Genomic DNA, 21,990 nt, shown 5'->3' with positions numbered 1-21,990 from the left:
AACTCTTCTGAATGCTCCTCTATAAGTAAACTGCTATTAACTTTTAGCTTCTTGTATGCAGGAGTCTGATGAGCTACTTGAGAACAAACAAATATTCTTCTTCACCTTTTTTTTTTTATATGCGTATAACCAATTTTGGTAGAATGAATTGTCCCATGTTTAATTTTAACCTGCAACGTTGTTTTTTAAGCTTCTGCAGAATTTAAAAAGCAAAACACTTCTGCCAAGTGCTGTAATGGGAACTGGAGGCTTTGTACACTTGTATGGAAAAAGGGTTTTATCATAGTTATTACTTTTGTATTATGTGTAGGAAACTACACATCTTGAATGGCTGTTTCAGAACTGTTATTTTCCAGCTGTCTTTTGTGTGTCTGTACTAAGATTTCAGCTAGCCTTTCCATTTCAGCTTGTGTCATGGAGCCCAAGGAATGACTGAAGTAAATGGAGACTGTGTGCTGGCTGGGCAGCTGTCTTCAGTCACTTCTGGTGTAGGCAACCCAAAATGTGCATGTTCTCGAAATGCTGTGCTCTCCCAAAGAAGTTTCTTCCTGTATCCAACTAGCCTTGCTTTTCCTAATAATTAATGCAAAATCCTTCAGTGGATTTAAGGACCATTAACCACTTTTGGTTAAATGCATAAAAAATATTCCTTTTTCTTTGCAGTAACTTCTGATATGTTTTTTGGAAGAGTGTTATTGTGTTTCTTCTCTGTCTTCTCTCTAGGTTAAACCCTAGTTAGTTGTTTTCCTACCTCAACCAGTTTTCTAGACCCGGATAGTTTTTTTTCCTTTTTTTTTTTTTTTGTTCCCCAGTTGGCTATCCTTTCTGAGGTGAGAGACCCCCTTTGAACCACATGCCAGCTGAGGCCTTCTCCCTACAGCTGTCTCAGAAGAGACAGAAGTGGGTATCGAGTTTATATTGTACATCTGTCAATCCTTCTAGTAGCAAGTAGTCTTATTATTTTCTTGAACACTGAGGGACATTTAGGCACTTTAAAAGACACCTGAAGTTAATGAGACTTTATAAATGGTGCACGGAGGCGTAAGGCTGGACTGCAGCTCTGAGAGGGGGATTAATGCTCTGCATGGGCTGCAGCTTAGAGCACTGCACGGCTGTAAATGCTTCGAGTAGCTTCAGCCTTTCAGCAAGCACTGGGGGCACGTTTGCCTTGCCACCTGCAGCTCCTGTGACTGGGGCAGGGCCCGGGGGGCCGTGAGGCGCGGGGGTTCCTGCCCGCTTCGGTAGGAGCCGGGCCCGGCCCCGCACACTGGGGCTGCGCCTGAGGCGAGGCCGCCCGGGCCCTGCGGTCAGCGCGGCCGAGGTACGCCGCGAGAAGCCGCGGGCACGCGAATAAAAAACAGCGGCGGGGGACGAGGAGGAGGAGGGCGCGGGGCCGAGCCGAGCCGGGGGCGGCAGCAGCGGGGCCGGGGCCGGGCCTCGGGCCGGGGCAGCCCCCGGCGGCTCCTCCTCCCGCCGGGCTACAACCGGTTCGTGCCGGCACCGGCCGCGTCCCGCCCCGCCCCGCCGCGCCGCGCCGGGGATGCGGGGTTGCCCCGGCTCTCCGGGGGCGGCTCCCGCCCGCCGGCCCCCGCCGCCTCCCCGCCGCCGCGGCGTGCAGGTAACCGGGGACGGCGCCGCCTCGGGGGCCCCGGGCGAGCAGCGGGTTGAGCAGCGGGGGCGGCCCGGCCCTGAGGGGGGGCGGCCGGGGCCGCCTCGTGGCCGCGGAGGGGGCTGCGGCCGCCGGCAGCCAGGGGCCCCCGGGGCCGGCGGGAGGCGCCGCTGAGGGCGGCCCGGCCCCGGGCGTCGGCAGGCCGGAGGCTCTGAGGGGGCTCCGCGGGGCGCCCTGCGGCGCACGGGCGTGAGGGGGCCGAGCCCCTTCGGGCACGCTCCTCGCCCTCGGGGGCCCCCGGCGGCCATCACAGGTGCCCACCGACGCGTTGGTGCCTGCTGAGAGCGCCCATCGATGGTCAAGTGGGTGCCCGGTGGCATCATCCCCTGTGGGCAGCCATCAGCCTCCGCTGTGGGCACCCAGCGGTGTCTGTGGCAGGTGCCCGTGTGTGCACCTCACTGATGCCCGTCAGCCCATCGCGGGCTCCCCTTGGTGTCTTGGAGGGCAGCCCCTCGCCCTGTTTGCATGGCCTTGGGTGCTGGCAAGGGGAGCGTGCCCGAGGATGTCGCTTGTCACCTCACTGTGCAGACGAGCGGCCGTCGCCAAAGCAGGTCTGGGGCAGGAGGCGTCGTGTGGGACTTGGCCCTGTGGAGCAGGGCAGCGGGCTGGCCTCCGGGGGCGTGGGAAGGGGCAAGGCGAGCCGGGGCCATAAAAGCGCATCTGTCCCACACAGGACCTGGCTGAGGGCGCAGACGGGTGGAGAGAGCGGACGCCAAGTGGAGCCCTTGCAGGTTGTGATGCGTAAGGCGTGCTGTGCACTCACCTTTGCATAGGAGTTCTCTTCTGCTGAACTAGTTGGCTGGTGGCTTATAGCAACGCTGGCTTCCATCTGTCTGTATAGATGCGTGCTAGCCTCTGACAGCCAGTTATGCTTGCAGGGGGGTTTTCCATCCCTCTGGGGCAGTGAGGCTCTGAAAACAGGTAGGACTGGTTCTGCTGAGCTGACAGATTTATACAAAGCTGGCTGGTTTATGTGCTGCCTTGATTGATGCTTCTTTATGCGAACTTATTTTGTGCAATGGGAAGAAGTTGTTATGTTTTCAGGAAGTTTTGTGCTAGTATTTTGTTTTAAACTCCATGCTGCTTTTCTTATCAGGCAGAAACGGAAGGAAATGCTTATGTTGATGAGCCTCCTATATAAGCTACAAAAGGAAAAGTAGAGGAACGTGAGAAATTTGTAGACCTGAATGCTGATAACTGAGAGGGAAATGTGTATTCAGTGTAGAAGTACTTAAAGACAAATATTTAAACGTGGGGAGCTGCTATTGTTAGAACATCAGTTTAAGTCCGACATCATCAAAGTATAGATGTGTCTTTTTCAGTGCGTTTAACACAGTGCCTATACGTGTTGTCTCATCTGTATGTGTGCAGATGTGCAGAGGGTCTTGGCATGAATGCGTTGGGGTAACTGTAATGTGCTGCTGCTGCTCTGACACCCTAGGTATTACTGGCAAATTAAGTGTAGCACAAACTTCAGATGATAATTGTGAGAATGTTGATTGAAGAATAAACACAAATCTACGTGAAATCTAATGCATTTTAAAATGAGAGATGTTACCATTCTGCCTGGTACTGTCTTAATTTGTAGCAGTGCCTTGCAAAACTGGAAGAGCTGTTAATCACCCAGTGATTCTGCTGACATTAGCTTTCTTTGCAGCCATGTGCTGCTCACAGAAACCAGCATACTTAACGAGGCTCCAGTTGCACAAATAACAAACTGAAAACAATCGTTTTGCTACTGTCTTTCTCAAGATTCCCTTTGCCACAGATTAATACAAGTTTCTGTGCTGAGGGCTAATGTTTCGGTCATAATTGTGTTCTCTAAGCCAATTCTTTTTTTTTTTTTTTTTTATTTTCGTATGTGTGTGTGCTCATCTGTCATCTTTAAGCTAAATTTTAACATTTATAGAAAAAGAGCTTGGTGTTTTGATAAAGCTGATTATATAAAAGAAAGTGGTTACAGCATGACACCACCATGTTTCTGTGTTAAAACTGTTGTTGTTCAGTTCTCTAGGGTTTTCTTTTTTTTTCCTTGTTGTTGGTAGAGGCTTTCATCAGACAGCTCTCTTCCTCTGATTCTTATTCGCTGTGAGTACAACTCATTGAAAAGCTTTTTCTAACCAAGCTTCAACTTACTGTTTAATTCGTTATGCTTTATTTCGCCATTTTTCTATTTTTGAAGTGCCTAGGTTTCCTGGAGTCCAAAACAACATCCTTAGGTTTTGTGAACAGTTAAGATTTGTGAAATGATTCCCACGTAAATCTTAAATCCACAGTTGTTTGTCTCTTTCCAGGATCACACAAGTCTTCCTTGTCCATTGAGCTCTCTTCTGTATGCGCTTCTGCTTCCTTATTTTTGATGATGTTTGTCCTCCTTTCAGCCAGAGACAGACAATAGTGAGAGGCACTTTGGATCCCTCCCAGGTAGATGCGCAGACTAGATGCACGTCCAGGCAGTGCTAGGAGTAGCGATGGTTTAGTTCCCACTGCCAGCTCTTGTTCATCCTTTTAAGTTTTTGTACTGCAACTTGTTATCTGCAGGGAAGTATTAAATAATGTAGCAATAAAAAGTGCATTGAGGTCCACAGCCACAGTAACCACTTGCTTGACTGGGATACCTTTAACAGTGTACCATAGCAGAGGGCTCCAGGGAATGGGCTCCTCACACAGGGCTCTCAGCTCGCGTGCTGTCTTCAGGAGGACTTCATGCTTTGGGGAATGTTAGAAAATACACCTTGTTTTAGGTAGTAGGCACACAGCAATGTGAGCTAATGGGGCAGTCTGCAAGAGCAGGAAAGAAAAGCCAGGTCATGGTGGCTCATAAAAATTACTTGATAGATCATTTTTTCACTTCAAGGACGATTTGTGTGGGGGAAGCTATGGTGATTTTTACTTTGTGCTTGACAGTTACAGTCTGTAAATGGCTTGAAGTGTTTAGAAAATAGAGTTATTTTTGCCATCTAAAAATCTGTTATTTTAGCTAAAAGTTGTGAAAGATAACTTCTGTGCAAAATAGGAGGCTTCAGGATGTAGAAGGTCAGCTCTTTTGCTGCCATAACTTGACAGAGCTCTGTTAAAGTCAGTGAAGCTATGTAGACTTGCAGCAGATGAGGAACTGATCCAGATGGTTTTTTTAAGTCTATTAGAAAAGACTACATGACCTCAGGCTACGAAAACTTTTTTTCATCACCTGCCCTGCCCTCCCTTCCCCACTGAATGTTTAGAGTAGCAGAACTGAATCAAGGGTTATGTCTGTACCAAATTTTAGAGTGTCAATATAATGGAAATCAATATAGCAGCTAGCATGTATTTGTCTTCTAAAGATTACTTTTTAAACAAATAGAATTTGGGATTATTCACTGTATTCTGTTATTTTAGTGGCTTTCTGAAAATGTCCTTGTTTTATCTCAGTGAAACTGTCTTTTCTTAAGCTGTTATTTATTTCTACCACTCTTACTTCAGTCAGGGGCAAAACAAGCCAAGTGATACGCATTTAGTGCAAGGAGAGGTGCATATGCCCGCTCTTTTGGTGACTATATATGTACAGTCTAAATATCTTGTTTAGAGATGAAGGATCCGCTCATGATCCCCTCTTTTGTATAATTGTAAGGGTTATTTTTGTAGGAAAGTACCTATAAGCAGCTTTTTAATGCTTTGATGCCTTAAGGTATGTCGTGATATCTGTCAGCTGTCACCCTGGCACCTAATGTAATCAAGGGACAATTGCCAGACATTTGAAGAAGTAAATCAAAACCCAGATTTATAACTGAAAGAAAACTTTGGAACATTTGTACCTGGAATACTGTATCTTGAAGGACTGTCTGTATGTTAAAACTATAAATCTTTCCCCAAAGTACCTAGAACATCAAAATTTATTTCATGTTAGGAAGCTATGTTTTTGTTATTTTGGTGCTCAAGGCTGCTGTCAGCTTTTGATCATTGAGGGAGGATCAGTATTTCTCCACTGAGATAATTTGATAACATGAATACTTCTGAAGTTCCTCTGAAAAGATGTTGTTTTTACTGTTGTAGTGATACTTTGGCTGAAAACTTGCTTTGCTGCTCTTTTTCTGCAGGTAGAGTTGCCACCTGAAGCTACATTTGTAGGGGGCTGAGGTCCCACCCCTCGTGGTGTGTCGTCATCCGTAAGTATCTACCCTCAGTGTAACACTTAAGTGTATCTAGGAACTAGAACTGTCCTTTTTCATTTTTCTATAGTCATTATTCCTCAAAAAATTATACCGCAGCTTTTTTGTAAGTTTTCCATGCAAGTTCTTAAAAACCGCTTGTGTGGAGTATGGGCAGCTTGAATTGAAGTTCTGTTATTATCTTCTCGTTTATACAGTTGCTTTCATAAAGCAGTCATTTTTTTCCTTTCCACTGAAAAGTTGAAGAGCTCCCTGCTTGTCACAAACAGGCAGCAAGACGTTTATTTTTCTGCTTTATTTCCTGGGGTCTCCCAGAGCAGAACTGTTACTGCAGCAGTCTTAATGCACACTCTGCAGTGTGCAAATGGTCCTTGAGAACATTTAATGAGAAAACTGGGTAAGATCTTATCTGTCTTACAGGGTAAAGAAAATAAAATAGTTGAAAATCACACATCTGGTTAGTTAGGGAGCCAGGAACAGAACGTGGGTTTTGTGATCATCAGTTCAGCAGATTGCTCCCTAAAGAGAGGGAGGGCAGGTTAGTTTCATGCAAGGGAACTCACGTATCTTTGGAGCCATCCAAACTCCAAAGTAGCTTAGCCTGGGAACTTCTGAATTCTTCGCTAAAAGTTAGAGGTGCCAGTCTCTACATTCAGAAATTACTCTTGAGAAGGTGAGGACAGTCGGTTATTTAAAGTTGTAGATGAACCGATGATGGATCTTGCCATGCAGCAGAGTAGATAGTATTTATGGAGCTGAAGAAGTGAGTGCCAGTTTGGTGAAGGGGGTGATATGTGAAAACTGTGCAGAGGGCAGACACTGTAACAGCTTGTAAGAGATTTTTGTATGCATGTTTAATACTGTCATGTCTTGCCATACAAGCCAGACCAGTATACAGTTTTAGAACTCACTTTATTTACTTACTAACATGTTCAAAGTGTTTCTGGAGGCATCACTCCTCTACATGTCACCTGGTCAACACAGGGAAGTTCTGAACTGTTACTGCATCCAGAATGTCAGTAGTCGTCTTCTTAGCCTGCCCCTCCCAGAGTGTGCTGTCTGGTTGCAAATACATTGTGAAAATGCATAGTACTATGCTTGAAAATGGAATCAGAATTAAGTAGAGGTTTTGTTGTTGTTTTTGGACCTTGAACCAATATTTTTATACTTCTGATTTTTTTTTCAGACCTGGATTGTTTATTGGGGTTGTTTTATACTTGTAGTTTTTCTTGTCCTTTGAGCCTATATTACACTTTGCTCAGGATGGTGGCGCAGCTGGTGGCCAAGTGCTTCTCTTGTTGAACTGTGCCATATACTGATGTCGTAGGTCTTCACATAAGCCTACTTAACACTCAGAAAATGAAATCTCCCCCCTTTCTGTAATACAGTGCTGATGTTTGTATGACATACGTCATAGTGCAAGAATAATGCGTGAAGCTGAAAAGGTAGAAGTACCAAATGGTAACTGATCTTTGTTGCTGCATGCTGCATTTTAGATATTTCTTGAAGGTTGCTTGGCAGTGTCTCACTTGTACAGCTCACTTGTATTAGCAGACCTAGGTCAGTCACATTTCTAATGCCCTGTTCTGTCTGTCTGTTTTTTGTTTGCACAGGGTTCATCTGTACATCTACGCTCATCTGACAAGATGGTGTTTCGGAAACCACCCGATGGTGGCTGGGGTTGGGTGATTGTTGTCGTTTCCTTCTTTACTCAGTTCTTGTGTTACGGATCACCACTGGCTGTTGGAGTCTTGTATTTAGAATGGCTGGATGCTTTTGGAGAAGGGAAAGGCAAGACTGCTTGGGTTGGATCACTAGCAAATGGAATCGGATTGCTTGCCAGTAAGTATAGATAGATACAGTATTTATCTGAAAATGATACGATTCCTTTCTAATAGATGCTTTCATCTGTGTGTACTTTTGGAATAATATTAAAGACAGCTGCAAATGATGAAAGAGAATGAGGGACAGTGCGTTTTTGGTTTAGGTCAAGATAGGTAAGAACATTGCATTTATAGTTCCACTTCCACTGTACATAAACCACAGCATAATGGTAAAAGAACAATAAAAATATTAACCTCAGAAAATTCAAAATAAATGTATTTTAATAACTTGGAAATACCAAACCGTGTCTGAAAAGCTGAATGGTAATTTTGTTGATGGGATTTTTTTTTTTAATTTAATGAGACTTTAACTAACATTTATATTAGTATCTTTAAAAACAGAGCAAATTCCTATTCTGAAGTGGCTCAAGTGCTCCAGGCAGGAAGTTCTGGCTGGATGTGAGAGGTCACTTCTTTACTATGAGGGTGACAGTACTGGAACGGGTTGCCAAGAGAGGTTGTGGAGTTTCCCTCTCTGGAGATATTCAAAACCCACCTAGATGCCATCCTGCGCAACATGCTCAGGGTGATCCTGCTTGGCAGGGGGCTGGACTAGATGATCTTCAGAGGTCTCTTCCAGCCGTGGCCATTCTGTGATTCTGTGGGGAGAAAAAAAAAAAAGTCAGTTAATAAACCAGTTACTCATTCTTCAGCCCTGGAAACAAAACCACCAGTTAGGGTGGGTGAGGGTTGTTTTTCACTGTTTGTTTCAGGGGAAGAGAACTGCTTTTGAAGCCTGTAAAGTTATGGATAACGGTGGCATTAAACAAAACAACTTTACTGAAAGCTTTTCTTTAGTAAGACATTGTCACTTGATGAAGAGGAACAGCAGGAAAATTAAACACTGTGAAAGTCCATAGGTCCATTTTGCTGTTATTGTTTTAATATTGAGCCACGGGTATTTTACTGGGTAGCGTCACTAACTTCTGCTTTTCAAAGATTTGCCATGGGAACTATTATCTTTTTGCTGAATCTGGACAAAAATTGCCTGTCAGCAGAGAAATTGCTGTGGGCAAAAGCAATTAAGTAACTTCAAAATTTGGTTGAGGATTCTGAGGAAATCTCTCCTTTAGAGAGAGTTGATGTTCACATCATGGTACGGAACTGAATAAAGGCCACTGCTTTGTAGGACTCTATAAAAGGCCAAATACCGGTGCCACTTTCGTGTTGGGGATTTATATCACTAGGCAGAATAGAAATGGGCAAAGGCAGGTGAATCATTAACCACAAGAAGACTATATTCAGTCATAGGGTGTAAGTGGGCTAAGGTCTGTAGACTGATCTTCTATCATACGTTTCTGTTTTCATGCTTTAAGTGCCTTAACTCCCATTGTAAAAGAATTAAAGCCTAAATAAACTTGAGTGAGAGAATGAAGTGGGGGGAAAAAAGTCTAAACAAGATAGTTACTTTAGAAAAACTAGGCAGAAGGGGATTGCAAGAGAAAGGGTGAAGAAAAAACTTTTTCCCTGGAGACCAGAAGTCTCTGGCTCATTCTCATAACAACAGCCTCAGTCCCTTTCCTCATATGTCAACACAATGCTGGTTTCCAGATTTCTGAGTTCTCTCTGCCTTGCCTCTCTCAGTATTGTACTTTATAGCAAATGGAAACTTCTGTGACTGAATGATGCAAGTAAAAGATGCTGTTGTAATTCACTTTGGTATGGAATGATCAAATTGCTTGAAATTTTGACAGGGGATTGGAGGAACACTGTCAGCATGATTTAATTCTTTCAGTTTGGGGTTTGAGAGCTTAGTAATATGCAATGTTAATTCAAAGAAAAGTACAGACAGGGCCTTTTAATTGCATTGATGTAATCAGAGTTGACTGAAAACAAAATATATGTTCCCTACTCTATCTTAAATGGAAGATTCCCCTCTCTTGGCAAGGTGGGATCTGATCTTAATGATAACTGTACTTGAAGTAATCTTGCTGGAGGGACAGTGTAAGTATTATAACCTTTTCTGAAAACTAGAATGCTTTTGACAATTTACAATTTTGTGTCCTGCTGGTATACTTCTGTACTTCCGGAAAATTCCCCCAATACCCTTTACGTAGTAATATTTAAAAGTTAACGCTGTGGGACTGATATAAACACAGTAATTATATTTACTAGTTGATGTGGTCGTACATAGCAGGAAATAATGGAAAAATCCTATTGCTTTCTCATGAAATCTTTTGTCTTGAGGGAGTAATTTTTAGCTCTGGTAGTAGAAGCTGTTTATTGCAAATAAGGACTTCATGGAGGAAGTTTAGCAAGGACTAAAAGAATGGAATTGATGCTCTTTAATATGTGTCTATGAGAATGGGGAGAAGAATGGTTAACTTGCAAAGGAATGGACTACTGATATCATATCTTCTGTTCCCTCTCTGTGGGAGATCTGTTTCTCTTCCCATGCAGTGCAAGAAGGATGCATTAGTGGCAGTCACTAAGAAGCTCATCAAAATGCTTTCATGTTGTGTTAAAAGTGACCTGAACGACTACAGTTCTCTACACGTGTTTTTATTGAAGAGCAGTTCTTTTAGGATCAGCAGTTACTACTAGAGACCACATAAAAATATACGGTTATTTAATTCTTTTTATTTCTACAAATGTCTTGATCATTTAGTGTGTTAAAATTCAAAGGGCTGCAGTAGATCAGCCTTCTGAATTGGTACAGGGAGCATTTTCAGCCTTGCTTGTGGAACATTCAGTCTCTTACAGATTGTTTTTCATGCAGTTTTCGTAGCAAGTTTTTTTTCAGACATAGTCACTAGTGTCAAGAACATGTGTTTTTAGTGCAAAAATATTGGTATAACACGCTGCAAAGTTAGACCCTTTTCATGAATATGGAAAAGGAGAACTTGTTTGTGTTCTCATTTCGGCTATTGCATGTTTAGTATTGCAGGCCAGATGGGACCATTCTGTGTTGTAGCCTATGATGTTAAGTGGATGCTCAGGCTAATTGATTTTTTTTCTAAATTAGCATGTTTTCATGTATGTGAAAAGGTGCAATCTACAATTTAGTGATTTAACAATCTCCCCAAGCAAGCTGATTTCATTGACAGAATTGCTTGTGTGAATGCTAGTAACAGGACAGCTTTACCTCAAAGCCTTCCAGTAGTCCCTTTGCCTCTTACTGTTCCTAACTTCCGCTATTTCTTGTTCCTTTCCTTCTCCTTTATTTTTATTTTCAAGCACCGATCTAGTTATTTGTAGACATATTTTCAAATATTGATACTTTTAAAGTGATACATGTTGCATGCAGAAAAGATTGTAATTCTCATTTGAATTAGAAAGTGTTTGGTTAGTGCATTCTTCATCTCTTACAACTTTACTTGGTAGTTAATTGCCTCCTTAAAAGTATGTAATCTTATGATAGAAGTTGCTTGGTTTTAATTTTCAGCTGAAGAACAAGTTTATCTTTAAGTGGTATATTTGAAGTGTCCCTGAGTAAGTGTGGTGTGTGTCTGGAGACTGCAATCAAATTACTTGTAAGTTTTCTTTTAAGCCTACACCTTGATGCAGTCCATTTGTCATCGACGCAACAGTCTTTTACTCTGTTAATTACCCTTAAGGCTCTTCTGTAAGCCTGATCCACCTTAACATCACCTTTGTGAAGCTGTGGGTGCCAGACTGGAAAAAGAATGGCATTGTGGTAGGTTTACAGCAACATGCATACAGGCAATAAGTTAATGTCTGTTTTCTTAAGGGAGATTTTTCTCATTGATAGCACTGAAAAACACATTAGATGGTGTCTGTAACAGTGGAAGGTAGGTCCAGTGGCTTTTCTAGATCTATACTGTAATGTCACTGAAAAGAGGAATATGTCCTTATATGTCATTATATGCCAGCTGGCAGCAAAAAACATTTGTGTGTCTTCTCCCCTTCCCTCTGTAAACATAATCTTAAACATTTTAAAAATAGTAGATGCTGGTGAGTCCTTTCACATTTGCTCTATTGGTATCCTTTCTACAGTGTTTACTTCTGACTTCTGTGAGAGCTAAACTTAGACCAAGACATAGAAACCTAGTACAGCACCCTGTTTATTGAGATGAACTCCCTGCTAGCCTGGTGTTCGATTTCTGTCCTCTTGTAGTACAGACAGTGTGGCTAAAGCCTGTGTTCAGCCCCTGGCTGGAGAAAGGGATGGGACAGGGACCTGATTCCTTGCAGGGTGACTTGAGTCATCATCACTTTCTGTGATGTGACCTTACCATGTATTGAAAGGAATGTGCCTATAAAAGAAAGAAAAGCAGCAGTGTCGTTATGCAGGGCAGTGGTGAGACCTCATCTACAATATTAGCTATCATAGCACTGATCAGGCTGTAGTAGATATGGGAGATGGCTCCAGGGATGATGTAGGGCTTGTTATATAGGAAGAACTTAAAAGAGCTTAGCATGTTTTCCCTGGTAAAACAGGCCAGAGGACACTATTTATTATGTTCTTGAAGATAGCTTGTTTCTCCTGCACCAAGTGTTCTTAATTTTACATGCATTTGGAGCCTGAAATTAAATTAGAGCCATGTTATACTTGTTAAAAGCAAAACAGACAAAGACCTTGGCGCCTGTAATTGGCACCACAGCTGTTTATAGTAAGCTGATTTCACAGTATTTGGCATTGCAGGAGACACCAACAATGTGTGTCCCATTCCCACTTGCCTTTATTAATGGAGAAAGAACAAAGGCGAGATTTTCTTGAAAGATGTCTTGATAAATTAATGGGGTGTTTCTGCTGGCCTGAGGTATTCCGTGTTAAATGTCAAAAAAAAGCTTAGTTTTGTGTTTCTAGTCAATATTTGTACAACTGTGTAAAAGACCTTTGCAGCATCTGCAGACTTTGGGACAAAAATCTTGCACGTAGATAGCTCCCACTCAAAACTACAGAAGCTGTATGTAGTTTGGAGGGAGTGGAAATGTTTCCCAGATTCCTCGAAAGAGGAGCTCAGTTCATTTAATAATTTTGTCACAAAGGAGCAATCTTTCCGATGAGGTAGAAGGGGGCTCCTGTCTGGTGTGAAAGGTTTTTTTTGATTCTTATACAAACACTTGGAGGATATTGCATGTATTATGAACAAGTTTTAGCAATGCTTTTAATATGTAAAAATATTCTTTTGTTATGTCCAATGGATTTTACTTACAGTTTGTGAGCATTGCTTCTACTCTACCATTTCAATGGGCTAGGACAGATACCAACAAGTAGGGTGGGTCAGATTGATGCAGGTGATAAGAAAAAGAACTGTTGTCCAGTATTGTTTGTTTAGGAAAAGGTTATGTGTGAGGTGAAGGAGTGAGGACCCTAGATAGAGTGGGGAAGGAGAGTATTTGCTTCCAGATTTTTTTCTCTCCATGTAAGAAGATCGAGGAAGAGTATGTTAGCTCTTGATGCCTGTAAAAGAAAACAACTCTGTAGTGAAGCTGCAGACTGAAGCATCTGCTTTGGAAGGATTGTGTCTGTAGAGGTCAGAAAATGATGGCAGTCATAAAGTTCTTGTGTCAGCAGTAGATGGCTTGTTTTCACATCTCACAAAGGACTCAGCGTCACATCTGGGTGTTACTGAGGTTAAAGTCTTTTATCTATTCATAAAATCTTAATGAAAATATCAATGTACAATTGATTCCTCCCAGGAGTTCTCTCTCTTTGATCTTTCTACCTGAAGATATATTGTAAGAGCCTGTCTGTTCTGCTGCTACTCCTGGTTTTGTCCAGGGGGCTTCTGGACCACTCGCCTGCATAAAATACAATTATCAGGCTGCTGAGCCTTGACAGGTTGCGTGCAGAAGAGCACTGGCTGTCCTTGTGCTGCCTTCAAAGTCTTTCAGAGCAATTCAGTTTTCCTCCTGGAGTTAGCTGCCATTCTGATAAACTGGGCTGGTTTCTTTTCTGATAGACTTTGGTCTAGTTTTTAAGATGCATCATTTAGAAGAAAAAAAGCCCCAGGGATTTTATATGTCAAAGAGGTAAATATTTAGCATTGTCTTCAAATACTATTCTAGTACCAGTGCTAACTCCTGGAGTTGCTTAGCAAACTGAAGAAATGCTGGCTTAAAAGCCATTTTCTGTGCTTCCTATTGAGGATTGCCATTGGGAGTCTATTTTCTGTTTAAGTTATGGTGGGAAATGCATTATCAGTGGAAGGATCTTTCTGAAATAGTTGACTAAATAAAAACCCTTCTGCTGCCTGAAAAGCTGTTTGCATCTGATTGTACATTGACTCACATTCTTGAGAATACGAGCATCCACTTTGAACAAAATCCACAGGGCAGGAGTTCACAGAGCAAGTTGCAGTCCCACTCTGGGAAAGTTGAATGTTTGACCAGATTTAACTGCTTTTAGCCCATTGTGCTTGAATTACTTTCTAGAGAATTACATGTTTGTGTACAGTAAACTCCTGTGCAAATACCATGGTAATAACCAAAGGTACTGCGCCTGTTGAAAGCAGTGCCAGCTCTTTGGGAAATAGAAAGAATGTGGAGAGGCAGGAAAATGAAACAAAGATACTGGCTGTCATGGGGGAGTTCTTTTGTGACTTATTTTCTAACAGTATGATGAGGGGAGTGTGAGAGTAGGGCCTAGTGTGGATGGGAAGACGGAGCTGTTTTTCTTCTTGTCCTGGGGACATATAATAACTGTTTCAATAGTTACTCTGGGGCTCCTTCTGATAAGGAGTGCCATTGCTGAGATGCCAAATCTCTTGCTGTGTGAGATGATGCATTAATTCTGAGTTTACTGGAGCAGGTTCTTTAGTTCTGTGCAGGTTGTTTTCCATGTCAGACCAAAAAGATCTCTTCGTACTTTCTATTCTCTTTTTGGGATTATTTTTCGTAATGGGGAGAAGCTGGAAGAATGTCTCCTTGGACCCTGTCAGGGTTACCTTTGATGGTGTTCCAGAGGAAAGAGCCCTTGTCAGGGTATGCAGATGTGTTGCTCAGCTCTGTGTCTCCCTTCCTCTGGCTGGAAGCCAGGAGGTCCTGCTTTACCTCAGATTTTCTGATAGCCACCAGTGCAATCCCTATCAGCACCACCACCGCAGGCTGGGTGGAGAGCTTCTCAAAGAATGTGTCACAATACAGATACTGTTTGTTTTAGCAGGGCAGGGAGTAAGAAATAAAGAGTAGAAAAGAGTGCAAATTCCCCTGCTTAATTGAGTTATGTTATCACCACCTAATGTTCTTTTGGTGTAGAAGGTTTTCAGTACGTAATACAGATTCAATCCTTTGTTTATTTTTAAATCCTGCAGTTTTAAGAAACGTACCTATCTTAATCTGCCAGTTCTACTAATTCTGAGAACCAGCATCAATCTAATGCTCTCAGCTTTTGTTCTCGGCAAGTTACTCTGCCCAAGTTATTCTGGCCAGTTTTCATTCCCACAGCATGCTGGTTTTGAGAAGCAGCGGGTGCTTACATCTTCCTTTTTCATCATTTCCAAAGTCCTTATAAACCCAGCTTCCCCAGAATGCTTTCTTGTTTCTTCTTCAACTCTTGACTCTTTGTCTGGATAAGCCCTGATTGAAACTCTCTTCAAGTTCCCTAAACAACTCTCACGCAGGGCAGAAGTTCTGACCTGTCTTCTATCTGAGGATTGTTTCACCTGTTAGCAAATCTGTGCTTCTGCCTGCCAGAACTGCTTGTCCCATGGCTGGTAACCACCCAAACACCTTGTCTACATTCCCAGCTGCTAGCTTCTGTCTGTAAACCTAGGCAAGCACCGTCATCAGCTCCAACTGTTTTTGTTCACCTTATATCGTCTCTCAGCTCAGCTCCCATTTGCCAGGAACCAGAGTTTCGCATGAGTCAGGGAGGGCCAACCTGAACAAATGGCAGACTCCTAAACTACCGCTTTTGCAGATTGTAGCGATTGATCATGGAGTGCCTTTACCTCAGTGTGAATGCAATACAAAGGTGGTGAGGGATTTTTTTTGTTTTGTTCTATAAGTAATGTCATTTGTGCATATATCTAACTTATAATTTAATGGCTGCCACATGTAGGATTGTGGGACTAATAGTCAAGTCTATTTATGAATGGTTGGAACTGAGGGGTTTCAGAAGACAATTTGTCTTTTGCAAGCCAAGTCCTTTCCTGGTTACTTATTTATGCAGAACACCAAGCTTGCATGCTACTTCAGACTAAAAGGCATATTCCAGGTCACACAACAGAAAATTAAGTGCTTATTCTACAACTTCTGTGAGGGAAGAACTGATTCAGTACAAGCAGGATATGAACATTTCCTGCACTTCGTTCTTGTTTTGAAAAACTAACCAACCAAGAAATATTGGGGAATAAAGAGAGGGAGAAACCTCTTCCAAACTTTTTAAATATTGCTTTGGATATTCTCAATAAATACCTTTTATTTTCCGTAGTTGTACAGTAAAAACCGATATAGGGAAATAAGCAGTTATTTAATAAAATGCTAACTGGGAAGTATTTAATTCCCCAGAAAATCAGGGAAGAGTACCGTTTGTCTTTATCTGGCATGTCAGCAGATATTTCCTCTATCTAAGCACCAGGTGGCATTGTTACTGTGATTATGATCAGAAGACATTATTTTCCATCTCACTTTTATGAATTTCATCTTATATCAAGATGACTACCAATACTGTCTTTTCTGAAATGTAGTTTTTAGTCTCTATGGAAAAAAAAAAAAAATCAACTTGACTAAAGCTTGGCTGAAGGTTTAGTTTTTTTGGTACCTACAGATGAAAACACTTTTCAGAACCTTTGTCAAGTCCTTAGGTTTGTGGTCACAGTGTTACAGGCTAAGTATGTATATGTATCATCCTGTGTTTAAATAATGTTTTGCTCTCTCTCTTCCTCCCCACCCTGGTACAATTTCATGTTCTTTTTTTCAGTTTCTCCTTGAGCAAAGTATTAGCAGGCTTGATCGTTTATGTTTTCATAACCTATCTTTTTAAGAATCATGTAAAAATGAGTACTCTTGATTGATATTTAATTATATATTTAAATAAGTATTAGACAAAACATTTCCACGGTCTGAGGTTTTTTGTAGTTGTTGTTTTTTGTTTTGTTTTGTTTTTAAGTTCTTGCTGTTGCTGCTATTTACAACGAATGTTTTTCCTGCTTTTTCTCTAGGTCCTGTCTGCAGCATATGCGTATCATCTTTCGGAGCAAGACCAGTAGCAATCTTCAGTGGCTTTATGGTGGCTGGTGGCCTTATGATGAGTAGTTTTGCACCTAACATATACTTCCTGTACCTTTCATATGGGATTGTTGTTGGTAAGAAAGAGCTCCCTTTTATATAGACACTTATTCTTTATTGTTCTTAGTCTTGCTTTACAAATCTGGAAGAGGAAGCTGATTCACATAGGCAGCTGTAGTCTGGGACTTCAGTTAGCAAGGAGTATTTTGATTTGGGGAAGGGTCACACAGGCAGCCTGTTGCCATGTAGTAAATGACAAAAGCAGTACCGTTTGTCAGAGTTCGAAAACAATTTGTCCTCTGTTGATGCAATTGTTAGAGGTGGAAAGACTCAGGTTTTACCTAAGGGATAGACTCAAGCAGTTCTTCAGTGGGCAGGAAGTGCTAATCTTAAAGGAATAAAATCTCTTCAGGAATTTTGTCATGTACTCGTTCAAATTTGGTAAATTAGAGATAATTAAGGAGTGGTGTTGTTCTCCACATAACTGGATTGAACCTAATATGCTCAGGTATTAAGCATGAAAGTGCTGTTCTCCTGGCAGGGGGTGACCTACCTCTCTGCTGCAGAGGGCTGCTGTGGGTGGTTTATCAAATTGCAGATTAACTGTGTCAAGAATCCAGGCGCCTTGCTGGCCAGCAGGACCCAGCAGGGTGTGCTGGCTTGGGCACAGTGCCACGCAGACGAAGCTGCACTGTTTGCCAGGGCCAGCCCCAGGACTGAAAGCCATTTAACCGCTTCCACATAGCACAGAACCTGAGCTGGTGAAATCCTCAAACCAAGCCAACTCCATGCAGATTTGGGAAATGGGACTGGCTGTGGGGAGAGAAGGGTGGGACAGTGCAGGCAGCCTAATGTCTCTGTCAGTGTGACCAGTGCTGAGCCAGATCTAACTCTGTCTGGGGTACGCCGCTGTATCATATGGGGAGTAAATGGGGACATTCATTTCCCAGAGTATGCTGCATGCTTTATTCCCAAATCTTTCTCCAGGGCTTGGATGTGGCCTTTTGTATACTGCAACAGTTACCATCACTTGCCAGTATTTTGACAAACGCAGAGGCCTTGCACTTGGTCTGATTTCAACAGGTATGATTTTTAATTGTCATTCCCTCTATCTAACTTTTCAGCGCTAATACAGTTACCATTACTCTGGCAATAGTAAAACAGAAGATTATATTTTTCTGTTACTTCCAAAAGTACTTCTCAAGTCAAAACATGAGCAATGATCATGTAACAGCAGGCTTCAGACAAAATAGTAACTACGTTTATAGGTGTATGGTGCGGGTTATCCATAATGATGAGAAAAGGGGGTTCACCAAAACGAAAGCAGATCGTAAGTAGCTTGGGCTGTATGCCATGAGTAATGCCAGGGGAACCTTTCTGTAGAGCTCTCTTCTCTCTCTTTGTACTTATACAAGATCACAGGTAAGAGAGAGTCTGGAGATACAGGATGTAAATGCTGGGTTACCGTAATCTCACAAAGCTCTGTCTGTTAAGGAGTAATTGAAGTTTGGGCTTTTTTTTTTTTGTTCTTCCTTTTTTTTTTTTTTTTCTTACTTTCCAATATAAAAGGAGAATAATGTCTGAAACCTTCCAAAAGGTCATCCCAACTTTGTCCGTGCATGTTACAGGGATCCTAGGGGAACGAGCCTCTGATAATACAGGGGAAATTCTTTGAAGGATGCTGGACAGCCTTTCTCATTCTCTCTCTGGGTGTTTAGGTTGTGTGGTGTTCTCCTTTATACCAAAAGGAACTGATAACTTAATGAACAAAGTCAGAATAGATACAGAAGCACAATGTTCCACACCTGGCTTTCTGTGTTGTACAGTGTCTCTCCTCTGATCCCTTTTCTCATGTAGCTGTTATTAGAGAGAAGCTTGATCAATGTGGTCAGTGTTGCAAGATATTAATGCCTGATCCACACCAACATATTGAAGAGGAACCTCTACAGAAGTGTCCCTTGGAATTGTTTTCATTGGCTTTTATTGGGTTTACAAGTGGTCTGCAGTAAGGCCTGATCATATTGAGTCTTAGTTGATTTTAGTACCTTGGGGATAAAACAAGTCTGAACTTCACAAGTTTTTGTTGTGTTTTTAGCGCTGAAGTGTATGAATTGCTTTAATAAAACCTAGGGACAGTCTTCAGAAAATCATTTCAAATTAAAGATTGTGAGTGGAGATCCATTGATTACAATAGATCTATGCTCGCTTCAGCCAAGAGCTTTTTCTTTACGTTGGTAGGATTGCATAAAATTCTTGTACCCATAGTAATTGCGTACCTTTCAATATTTTATTCTGAATAGCCAAATTTTTCAAATGCGTGTTTGCATTTTGAGCCCCTGCAAGGCTTCAAAAATGCCTTTGGAGTAAATTCACTTGTAAAATATGAACCACGCTCCCTAAAGATCAAACAGTCACTTGCTGTTTGTAGGAGGGCTCTTGATGAACCACTGGTCTGTTCTTGCCTTGGAGGAGGAAGGTGGCAGCAGTGAGGAGAAAGCGGAAAATAATCTCGGATGAAATTCTAACTGTACTAACTCAAAATGGTACCTGAAGGAGTATATGTATGTATGTGCATGGCAGAAGAATGGCTTAATTGTTTATGATGTTTTTTGTCAGACAGAATATTTATCCTACTTGTTTCTGAAGTGTCTGCTAGTGTTAATCATTACAAATTGTTCAGGTATTTTGAAAAGCTTTCATTTTGGGCATACTCAATAAAGACGGTTGTGCATTCTCACAAAGGTGATAACACCAGTTTGTTAAATTGGGAAGAGGAGCACTAATGACTTAGCATTCCTGGGACTGTGTTTTGTAGTTGCTGAAATGTGGCAAATTGTTATTAGTGAATGAAGTTCTCAGCTCTTCAGTTTAAACCAATCTTATTTTCATTTTATAGGCTCAAGTGTTGGACTCTTTATATATGCAGCATTGCAAAGAGAGCTTATTGACCTGTATGGACTGGATGGTTGTTTGCTAATAGTTGGTGCACTGTCTCTAAATATATTAGCGTGTGGCAGCCTAATGAGACCATTGGAGTTATCAGATTCCCCTTCACCAGAAAAAACATGTGTAGACAAAGTCCCAGACCAATGTTTTGTTTACCATGAAAAAGAAAAGACTGTTGAAGAAAACATAAGCATCCTTGAAAAGGGCTGTATTGACGAGAAATGTGCGAACAATGTGCCTGATTACAAACAAGACAACATTTTAAATAAGAATGTATTAAGCTCAATAAATGTAAATGAGAAAGACACTTATAAAAAGAAAGTTGTGGAACAGACAAACTTCTGCAAGCAACTTGCCAAAAGAAAGTGGCAGCTCTATTTGAACTACTGGGAGGAAACCATTGTTCTTTTTAAGAACAAAGTATTTTCAGCTCTCTTTGTTGCCATCTTGCTCTTTGATATTGGTGGATTTCCTCCTTCCCTGCTCATGGAAGATGTAGCAAGAAGTGCAAACATTGATGAAGAAGACTATCATATGCCCCTTATTTCCATTATAGGCATTATGACTGCAGTTGGCAAACTTATTTTAGGAATACTGGCAGATTTTAAGTGGATTAACACTTTATATCTATATGTAATCACCTTACTAATGACAGGAGTGGCCTTGTTTGCAATTCCATTTGCCAAAAGTTACCTTACGCTAGCAATGCTTTCTGGGATTTTGGGTTTTCTGACTGGGAACTGGTCAATTTTTCCCTATGTAACAACGAAGACTGTGGGAATAGAGAAACTGACTCATGCGTATGGGATATTGATGTTCTTTGCTGGACTTGGGAATAGCCTCGGACCACCAATTGTAGGTAAGGTCAAATTAGATAATTTAAAATTAACAGAAAGAACTGCCCACAGGCAAATTAATTCTAGTTGGTCTTAATTACAATGAAAAGATGAAGTCAAAATCTTAAAAATTAAATCCTGTTTCTCTTGAGCTGGGCAATCTGATTTTGTTCTGTTTTCATCTTTGATGAAAAGCACATTTTCATGTGTAAGTGGTCAAAGTGTGTATTAGATTTTGGCCCCTTTATTTAATGATGCTTTTCTAAATTAGGGTGCTGTGTTCAATTTAACTCCGCATTGATGCTCTTTTATTTTCACCCTCAGGTTGGTTTTACGATTGGACACAAGAGTATGACACTGCATTCTTCTTCAGTGGCTTTTGTGTTTTACTGGGAGGATTTCTTCTGCTGTTGGCAGCACTACCCTGCTGGAATGCCTGTACCAATCAGAGCTCAAAGCTGCCTCCAAATACTTACTCCTACAAAGTTGCATCTAGTGCTTAGGTGACAACTGGAAAACACTTCATGCTTTTTTTATATTACAGAGCAAAGTATTTTAGTAATTTTCCACTTATTTATGAAGTCCAAAAATCCTCATCCACTAGAAAAATTCCATTGCTGGTTGGTGTTCAGTTCTTTTTTTTCTGTTTTTTCTTTTTTCTTTTTTAAGAACAGTCTTATTTTGTCTACTATGCACTGTATTTTCAGCCTTTGTCTACTGTAATTTCCTTTCGCCTGTAATGGGTATATTCTGCTGTATTATCAGCTGTACTGTTTTTTATAAGGGTTGGGTGGTGTGGAGGGGTGAAGACTTTGAAGCAAAAATGAAGGCCTGTTTCTTGTCCAAGAAGGCTGGCGTTTCTGTCACCTTCTATAGGTCTCCAAGTTGCACAATCAGACTTTACAAAACATTAATTTGCCTTATGAGAATGTAATGCTGTGGCAAGGTGCTTATAACATCGTGTTTAGATTAATTTTTTGGACTTTTTAAAGTTTCTCTAATTTACGATGAAGTGCCAATTGGGGAGGGGAAGAAGAGGGAGAACAAAACCAACCTTGTGTTGCATAACTGAACGTCATGATGGAAGTAAAGATTCTTACTACCACTGCAACTAAGAACTGTTTATAAATATTGCACATTTTGTGAAGTCTGTTTATAACACTGTTGAACCAAAATCTTTTAAACCAAGGAATAAATATGATTGTTGAAACCACGTAAAGAAATGCTGACTCGGTTATGCAAGTTGAAAGTCTTTAGATTGGAGTTGGAGATACGCTCACAGAAGCCTGCAGGTGAGTGGTTCTAAGCAAGTTGCTGCAGTCTGGCAGTACCGGGTGCATCTCCCGTTGCACAGCTCCGGTTTAGTTGGT

The 21,990-nt window shown here is 41.6% G+C and overlaps 2 protein-coding genes across 11 annotated transcripts in view; both read left to right on the top strand.

The window, feature by feature from the left end:
- The first annotated feature begins 885 nt into the window (after positions 1 to 885).
- Positions 886 to 21,843, top strand: SLC16A9 (solute carrier family 16 member 9). 9 transcript variants are annotated; one of them, XM_080598576.1, is made up of 8 exons: positions 1,447 to 1,618; positions 2,343 to 2,400; positions 5,746 to 5,814; positions 7,431 to 7,659; positions 16,772 to 16,915; positions 17,826 to 17,921; positions 19,735 to 20,643; positions 20,945 to 21,843. In XM_080598576.1, exons 4-8 carry the CDS (start codon positions 7,464 to 7,466, stop codon positions 21,121 to 21,123), a joined length of 1,524 nt encoding a protein of 507 aa, XP_080454702.1. In that variant the 5' UTR covers positions 1,447 to 1,618; positions 2,343 to 2,400; positions 5,746 to 5,814; positions 7,431 to 7,463; the 3' UTR covers positions 21,124 to 21,843. The 9 variants fall into 9 exon arrangements, with proteins under 9 accessions (XP_080454701.1, XP_080454702.1, XP_080454704.1 ...); XM_080598578.1 differs by having other exon boundaries at positions 1,447 to 1,663; XM_080598575.1 differs by lacking the exons at positions 1,447 to 1,618; positions 2,343 to 2,400 and adding an exon at positions 886 to 1,321.
- Positions 21,780 to 21,990, top strand: part of FAM13C (family with sequence similarity 13 member C) — a 137,257-nt gene continuing 137,046 nt past the window's right edge. For both annotated transcript variants that reach the window (XM_080598570.1, XM_080598568.1), the window contains exon 1: positions 21,780 to 21,912. The gene's annotated coding sequence lies outside the window, so the exon portion shown is untranslated. The remainder of the gene's footprint in view (positions 21,913 to 21,990) is intronic.

Source organism: Anser brachyrhynchus (assembly GCF_964034855.1).
Source record: "Anser brachyrhynchus genome assembly, chromosome: 6".
NCBI lineage: Eukaryota > Metazoa > Chordata > Aves > Anseriformes > Anatidae > Anser > Anser brachyrhynchus.
Note: the sequence above shows the minus strand (reverse complement) of the source record. Positions and strands in the feature narration are given on the sequence as shown.